Source organism: Asparagus officinalis, chromosome 1, assembly GCF_001876935.1.
Source record: "Asparagus officinalis chromosome 1, Aspof.V1, whole genome shotgun sequence".
Classification (NCBI taxonomy): Eukaryota; Viridiplantae; Streptophyta; class Magnoliopsida; order Asparagales; family Asparagaceae; genus Asparagus; species Asparagus officinalis.
The window spans coordinates 106,069,731-106,078,557 of NC_033794.1; the positions used below are offsets into that span (position 1 = coordinate 106,069,731).

The 8,827-nt window shown below is 37.0% G+C and overlaps 1 protein-coding gene across 1 annotated transcript in view; it reads right to left on the reverse strand.

The window, feature by feature from the left end:
* Positions 1–8,827, reverse strand: part of LOC109838809 (histone-lysine N-methyltransferase ATX4-like) — a 24,633-nt gene that overhangs the window by 11,886 nt on the left and 3,920 nt on the right. The window contains exons 8-16 of the mRNA XM_020407234.1: positions 8,683–8,784; positions 8,459–8,551; positions 6,449–6,584; positions 5,844–5,931; positions 5,614–5,713; positions 4,484–4,608; positions 3,994–4,139; positions 3,716–3,820; positions 626–690 (exon numbers count right to left, since the gene is read on the reverse strand). Coding sequence (XP_020262823.1) covers positions 626–690; positions 3,716–3,820; positions 3,994–4,139; positions 4,484–4,608; positions 5,614–5,713; positions 5,844–5,931; positions 6,449–6,584; positions 8,459–8,551; positions 8,683–8,784 — 960 coding nt within the window. The remainder of the gene's footprint in view (positions 1–625; positions 691–3,715; positions 3,821–3,993; positions 4,140–4,483; positions 4,609–5,613; positions 5,714–5,843; positions 5,932–6,448; positions 6,585–8,458; positions 8,552–8,682; positions 8,785–8,827) is intronic.

Consider the following 8,827-nt stretch of genomic DNA (forward strand, 5'->3'; position numbering starts at 1 on the left):
GTGACCTGCAACTTCACGGGAGTTGAAATCCCGTGAAGTTGCAGTGCCAAATTTCCAGAGACTCGATCTCTGGCAAATTTTCGACTGTAACTCCACGGGAGTTGAACTCCCGTGGAGTTTTAAGCAAAATTAAGCTTCACGGGAGTTCAACTCCCGTGAAGTTTAATTTCTCGATAAACTTCACGGGAGTTGAACTCCCGTGATGTTTCGGAGACTTTTTTTACAAAAACCGACCTGTTTTCAGCGCTGGGCTGAAAACAGGTCGGTTTTTGTAATTATTTTCAAAATAGGTCGTTTTTTACAAATAAAATGCTAAAAGGGTTGGTTTTGAAAATTTGTCCTATAATTTATGTCATATAATCATAATTCATGCATGTCCGTATGTAACATTTCAACGGCAGATTTTAAGCCTATTTCTGCTAGTTCACTGCTTCTAAGCTCAAGGTTAACCAGTGACAAGCATCTCGTGCATGCAATTGTACAAGCCCTTCTGGCATGAAATGAGGTGTCGTTAAGCTTTTTACTTGTTATGAAGCTTGGTGTTATAGAACAACAAGAGATGCCATAAGTTGCAAGAAATAATGGACCTTCAGATACGAACTGACTTTTACTGGATGCAATGTACCTGTGATTTGCACAGTATGATACCATCTTTGTTATCTGCTTCCCATTTTTTTCCAAACAGTGCATCTGCAATTACCAGAGGGAAATAAGCCTGATCACCATTTTCACATTAAAATAATAATACCCATTAGCAAAAGCTTTCAACAGCTTGAAGTCAATGAAGAAACAAATAAATTGAATACCAATTAAAATATATTTGTACAAAGTGATGAAATGAAAAAAAATCAGGATTAAGGACATTCCTCACTAGGAAGTAGTTTTGCACATTTATATCCAACAAATTAATATATCAGTGTATCCAATGTTTTAAAAAGTCTCTGCCTAGTCCGCCTAGTCGTATGCCTAGGCCTAGGTGATACCTAGGTTATCCGCCTAGCGCCTAGCGCCTAGATAGTATCTATGTTGTACACCTTGATTTTAGGAGCACCTAGGAAAGCGTGGGCTACTTACGTTGACTGCACCATTTAGGCCTTGAACGTTATTATTTCCTCTGTTGCAGACTCCACGCCCTCCAACCTCCTCTAGCCTCCAACCATTAACTCATCCTCTATCTCCTCCGACCTACAACCATTAACACATCCTCTATCTCCTCCAACCTACAACAAAATTTCCACACAACCACCTAAACAAAGAAAGAAATCCGCCTAGGCGCCACTCGTCGCTTGTGTTTTGTATTACATTGGTATTTACTATCAATTGTTAAAATTAAAAAAAAGGGGGGGAACCACCTCGGTGCCTAGACGGCTAGGATCTAGGCATCAGGTCCAACACCTAGGTTGCCTAGCACTTTCTGTGACCTTGAGTATATCACACAAATAAACCTAGCTATCAGATCAAAAGTTGCCCCTTTAGAGTCATCTGACTTCCCACCACAAGTCTGGTCCCATAAATAAAGAGGAGATAAAAAGAAGCACATAGATCCTATGAAATACTTTTAAACCTTTCTATCTTATACACGCCCTGCAACCTAGGAATAGTGTGTATTTGTCATGTATTGATATAAAAATAGCTACAGTTCCTCACAATGATGGCTTCTTCAATGTGTGCAGATTCATCACAGTTCAAGGATTATTTGTGAATCTTCCAGGTTCCATAAGATAATACATCATCAAAAGAATGTTGAATATATCGATTAAAGTAAAATTTTTATTCTTTGTTAACTATATATGCTGTCATCCATTTGCATTCTAATAGTTTAGTGTTTATATGTCTGCTTTTCTGATACATGTGCTGTGTGATCAACTTTCTCTTGGTACCAAACTTTAATCTTTTAGCAATGATCTATATTTTACGAATTTGATCAATTCATGAGGACACTCCATGCCCAAAGTTGAACAACATGTTTCCTTATATCTCCAGACTTGCTAAACAACATCATCACTTGTCTCTTTGCATGACAATCCAAATGACTACTGATAAAGACCAACAACATTGATTATGTGAAACCTAGGACATCCGGGTATCCAGTTCAAATATTGGATAAACCGATCTAATCAAAGATCTAACTATAACACAATTTTAGGAAAGGTTCCAGCTGATCAATCTGACACATCTAGTTCTCAAGTCTCAACAAGGGTCTTCGGTTTGAAATACTAATCATCATCACTATAATCATCCAGCCTTTTCCCATCAAAGACATAGTTTACCAATGAAGAACATGGCTCCATAAAAATTTTGACTTGAACAATCAGTTGCCAAATTCAACGGCCAAGGCACTATGCAAAGAGAAGAGTTTGTCCTAGATCCTAGAAGTCCATTTGAATGGTAGGAAAATGTACCTTATTGGTTGTGCAATTTATGCTCATGCAACTAAATAGCAACCCTGCAAAATTCCCCTAGATTGAGAATCCACAAGGAGAAAGTAACAAACTTTCTTCAGAATCACAGTCAGTTCTAGAGGTAGGGGAAAAAACCAAAGAGCTAGAGAACATATTCCCAATAATAAAGTACTTTGTGCATCAGATATTAGCACTAGTAAATATTAATTGGTAAAAATTATTATGTTTTGAAAGGAAGAAAACACATGAAGTTATAGGACAAATTTTACGTCTATATGATTGTTCATACTTTATTAGTCAGAATGTTCGGGAGTAAGAAACATGTTTTAGATGAAGATAGTTGTAAAGAGATGCTGACACGTTGTGATCGATTAAAAAAACGAATTCATTCAACAAAGGAGATAACTTCAACATAGAAATAAAATGCACAAGGACGTGTAATAAGGATTTAATATTGGGCGGGAACTACTTTTGACCAGAAAGTGTGCCCTGTCTTTATATCATTCTCCTCTGGACTGCTCATACATGAACTCCTTTCCAATTTCCTCTTTAATGTGTGAGCATAATAGATGGGTTTTCACCCTCACGACATTTAAATCATGAGGTTCCAACATCAATGGGCAAACCCGTTCTCGGCCTTATCCAACATATGTTTGCAGTATCATTGCTAGGCTAATTAATGCTTGCAGCCTGCAGGAACCAGCATCCATTGCTAACCAGACCTTCGTCACCCCACTGGGATCTGTATGGACTCTGCTCCTAAAGAATTCAACCTTTACAATTATGCATCTGTCTATGGGATGTTATTAAAGTTGCTAAAGAGATGAGGACTGGACACACCAGAAATGTATCTATAAATTTGTTCCACTAGCATTGACGGAAATCAATGAGAAACTAACAACACGGATCAACCACAAAGTCACAAACCAATTTGGAACACTGAGCAAAAGTCAGCCACAGATGATCTTTCTTGTTCCAGGCAGTCTTTGCAATCTACATTAAGAAATGCATCTTCCAAAACCTCAACCAGCAAGATCCAAGAGTTGATTCATGAGTATAAGAAAACCATCTATGTTACGAACATTTTATCCCAACCAAACAGGGAATTCATATTTCAATGTGGGTAAACAATGTTAATTTCCAAATTGAAATTTAGTTAATCATAAGAAAGATATCATCAAAAAAATACAAACAAATCTCTTTCCTAGATAAACTCCATATTTAATAAAGGAAGAAAGTTTACAAGACGGTTATTCGAAATGTAATAACGATAACAACTTCAAAATGGTATATATACAAGGTCTATTATTTACCTCCATACGGTATCCTGCCCTTGATGCACACATAGTGTGATAATAAGTGGAACACCTATAACATTGCATGCAGGAACCATGCATCTGCTTACATATCACACAAACCTGAAGGTTTAAGAAAAAAAAGTTATTAATTTATCACTTTCTACATACTGCTACATCGTTTGGAGTCAGATAATAGCATGTGCCACGCTGCCATCGTACTAGGAACTTGTAACTTTCAATCATTTGATTCTTTTATCATGAAATTATCCATAATCACATGTTCATATATTGACCTTTGTAAAGGACTGTGCCGAAATGTTCAATACACCGACAGCAGGCTCCATCTTCTCATCACTTTTGAAAGAGACCTCTGGTTGAAACCAGGCACATGTGACATGAACCCAAAGGGTATCAACATCTGTTGGCTTCAGAGCACCTCCTAAGGAAAAATATTTTTGTTATATCAAGATCCAAATACAGAAAACAAGTTAATCTTATATAGAAATTTTTTACTAAGAGCTAGCTAAAGTGACATGGTCACTAAAATATCAGCAGCAAGATCATACTTTCATTGCAGGAATTAAACTAGCAGAGGTATTAAATTATTCAAGATGTACATAAGACTCAAGTCCTCTGTTATTAACGTAACTGTCATGTCACCTAAATACCCAGAACACAAGACTTGCACGAGAACTCGTCCTTAAAATACGTGATACATGTTTAGACTTGTCATTAAGCAGGAATAATAAAATTTCAGTGCCTTCCAGAGTGCCAAGTGCATACCTTTTACAGGGCAAAGGCAACACTCCCGTTTGTATTTAGGTGTTTCACATGCCCTGCAAACCCAAGACGTGAAATCTCGGACATTCCTAGCTCCGTAGCACTCCTGATGGACAGCTATTTGACATCTGGAAATTTAATGAGATCAAAAGTTCAAAGTAATTAGTTACAAGCGTTAACTTATCAGTGAATTTATGTTCTGTTTAAGTATTTTAGTTGGAAGCATTTTCAATATGAACTGCAATCCCGCAGCCAGAATAATAAGAGAATGATCATACAACTACCGTCGAGGAGAGAGAACTGTTTAGAGAGTTCTTTCTGGCTAAAAACTTCCTCCGATTTACCAGCCCAAAAGGTAAAATGCAACTAAAACATATTGTTCCAAGAACAAAATCAAAGGAGAGACATCTTCACCCCCACAACCTTATAAGAATTAGATTTGTAAATCAATGCTAAGACTCTTACATCTTAATGGCCCAAACTAATTGCCAAAACATCATGTTAAAAGAAAGGATTAAAGGTCCTTCATTATTTTTTAACAAATTAAAGGTCCTTAATTATTTTTTAACAAATGACCCATTCATATCTATATCCTTGCATGGGAAGTGTTACAGATAATAAGATGCGGCTCAAGCACCATTCACATACTTATTGGCACCAACTTTGGCCCCCTATCCTTCCATGACTTGCTCAAATCCACTCTCTAGATCAACTCTAACCCGCTGGCTGCTGCAAGGACAACTAGCAAGACAGTTATGGAACCGGGAAGACTGTTGCTTGATATCAATAGTGGTAAATGCTGACATTACACACTACAAAGAAAGTAGAATTTGGCAGTGACAGTGGATCTTGCGCTGGAATTTGGCAGTGACAGTGGAACTTGCGCTGGTAGGAAGTGGGGGTCGTTTCCAGAATGAGAGGGTGTGAATTTCATGGTGATGCTGATAATGGGAGGTAGAACAGAAGGAGAAACTGAAAGAATCTATTTATTGTTTGGAACTAAGCGTAGCAAATTTAGAGAGAAAACCATCTCTTAGCAAAAGTCCACACATATTTATAGGGTGCAAGTACAGACAATCATAAGTGAATGCATTAGCAAATAAGTCTTGGATCAGAACGATAATATGGAGTACCTGTTACAAATAATAATTTTGTTGTAATCCCAGTCCTCAACCCATCGGCAGACAGCACATCGTTCGGTAGTCCATTTAGCATCTACAGGCTCGTATGCTTCTGTTAACATGAAAAACTACCATAAGGAATTTTATTTGGCTATGGTCTTGAGAACATTGTATCTGTTTGACACAATAACCAACAGCATTAGCTAAATTAAACACCAAAAGCAACAAGGAAAATTGTTTACCTTGTAAAAGAGCGAACAACTTTCGTTTTCCTACCTTCAGAGAAGGTCGTTTTCCATTATTTGTCGAAACTGTATTGTAATGATCTAGCTGCAGGTAGGCAACAAAGTAAAACATCAGATTCTCAGTAAAATGACTGGAGAAAAGAAATAATCACAGTAATGCTAAGGGATGGCTGTATATCTAGAAGACAAACATACCAAGGGTTAACAAACACAAAGATCATGCATACCCCCACACACATGTATAAGCGCACACATATACATACAGAAAGAGGGGTGGGGACTAGGAGAAGAAAAACAAAAATATGAATAATGACAGCATTTCAGGGAAACAAACGCTAAGAAGTGTAATAGATTGGTCACACATAATATTAAGGTGCAGGATCCAATGTGGGACTAAAGTTTTCCTCTTTTCCTCTACAAACCCAAGTTTTAAGTTACAACTCCAATAATATAATAGTCTGATGATCTCACGAAATGTAGCCTACAAGATACCACCATGTTTTGCATACTTATAAAATTACAAACTAAGCAACTTACTACATGAAAGAAAGCATATAAAAATCTATCATGCAAGCTTAAACAAAGTAAAAAAAATTACAAACCCATTTTCCAAGGGAAATCATTGTGCCCTTAATTTTGACACTGCTCTTCCAGCTTTTACTTTTGGAACCTGTGTGTCGCTCCCACTCACTAGGTGGTAGAGTTTGCCCCTTGCAAGAGCCACAATGACATGAAACTCTGGGAAAGATAAAAATAAACTTATGCAATCAAACATCATATAATAATTTGTCTCCTTGAGCAAAATGAAACCAGTATTACATATTATAAAGTAGTAAAGCTTTGAATATAGTGAAAGAAATTCGTTTAATCAGTGCCTAAGACATTGTCCTAGCATTTAGCGATTACCCAAGTAAGGTTGACACACCCATCAGCCAGGTATAACTTTCCTGACCAGCAAACTAACAACAACAACAACAACAACAAAGCTTCTATCCCAAATTTTGGGTCAACTACATGAATACTATTCTTCCATTTGGTTCTATGTTGGATCATCTCCTCCGTTAAGTAACATGTTAACTATTATAATTTTTTTGAATTGCTTCCAACCAAGTTCTTTTAGGTCGACCTCTAGATCTCTTTGCCCCCATTAACTATGATCTTATCCATGTCACAACTGGTGCACTAAGAGGCCTCCATTGTACATGACCAAACCATTTTAACTGATTCTCTCTCATTTATTCTCAATAGGAGCAACCTTTAATATTCTACACATGCGCTCGTTCCTTATCCAACCTTTTATTCAGTTTATTCTCAATAGGAGCAACCTTTAATATTCTACACATGCGCTCGTTCCTTATCCAACCTTTTATTCAGACCAGAAAACTAAGGTTATTCTTTGAATATTCTACACATGCGCTCGTTCCTTATCCAACCTTTTATTCAGACCAGAAAACTAAGGTTATTCTTTGTTCCATAAGTTCCAAACTTAAAATTATTCTGGGAATGCTTCTTATATGTGCTATAGGCTCCCCATCTGAAGAGTGATGCCACACTTTATCATGCTATAAACTTATGAAGCAAGAATTGGGAAGTTTAAAATGTGCATTCAAGAAACCAAGTCATTGTCTTTGCAGAGTGAGGGCATCAGAACCTGTATAAATGTGAAACTGAATAATTAAATGATTGGCTTTGTATATCCAGTAGATCAGTAGATGCAAGCAAACAATTATTGGACCTAGGACACAGGATACAGCCTTAGCTACCTTGATCATGATACCACAATAAAAGGTCAGTCCTTCAGCAACCCAGATTAGTAGCTAATAAACCAGGTACTGCTGAAGTAAAAAATAAAAATTAAAAAAACATTAAATAGTGCATGTAGTTATTGCGTAGATGCAAACAATTCTGCTGAAGCCACAGCTGTTGTGCTGCCTGGTGTTCCCATGATTAAATACTCTAAAATCAGGGTATGACATCACATATTTTTCTCAATGAAACAAACTAGGATTTCATCTTCTCTTTCCTTGTTTTCACTTTAAAACATTGACAGAACTAGTGCCTCATGATCATTAGGACTTGAATGATGTAGGCAACATAAGCATTAACGGAAACCCCAGAAGACTCAGTACTATTTGAAGGCATATATGTAGTCAAGCACTTGTCAACAGCAAAGCTACACCACTGTTAGACATATTCCAAAAGAGATCTACAGTCGCATTTGGCACCTGCTGCTGTAAAATATAAGAGAGGAAATTCCTCTGTGTATTCATGAAGAGGAATTCCTCACACCCGTCAAACTCTAAACTCCTTCTCAAACCTCATGTGCTTCTATGTATCCTCTTAGATTGCCCCTCTTAAAATGGATTTAAGGTGGCATTTGCTACAATAAAAAAAAGAGGAAAATCCTCTTGCCAGTTTTACTATAGACATCCCTGAACTTAACCCTCTCCATGATGTAAGGCACATTTTCTACTGACTGTCCTCGACATGTTACATACAACTTACTAGCTGAAATTCTCAAAAGTGAGTCAAGTGACTAGATAGAGCAAAGTGGTAATATAGAAAACTTATGTAACTTCTATATTCTTATGTCAAAGTTAGATGATGCTTACACATGATGCTCTGGCAAATATGTGCCTTCAATGCCGCAACACCAAACAATTATCTTGTCTGACCCTGTGCTTTGCCAGATATTGTTTCCGGACCTGTTCAGATAGAAAGGAAAATTGATGACTTTATGCTTAGAATTCAACATACAGTCAGAGAGTCTAAAGCAGTTTGCATGTTGATTATGGTTGAAAAAGAACAATAAAAAGACATAAAAAATCGTGTATACCTAACTTGTGATTGCTTCAGCTTCTTCTCTGTATCTGACAATTCAAAATTAAACTTAGCCTTGCACTCTGGGCAGAAATAAGGACTGCTTTCCATATCCTGTGATTGGAAAAAAGAATCCATCAACTGGAGCCACTTTCACACTG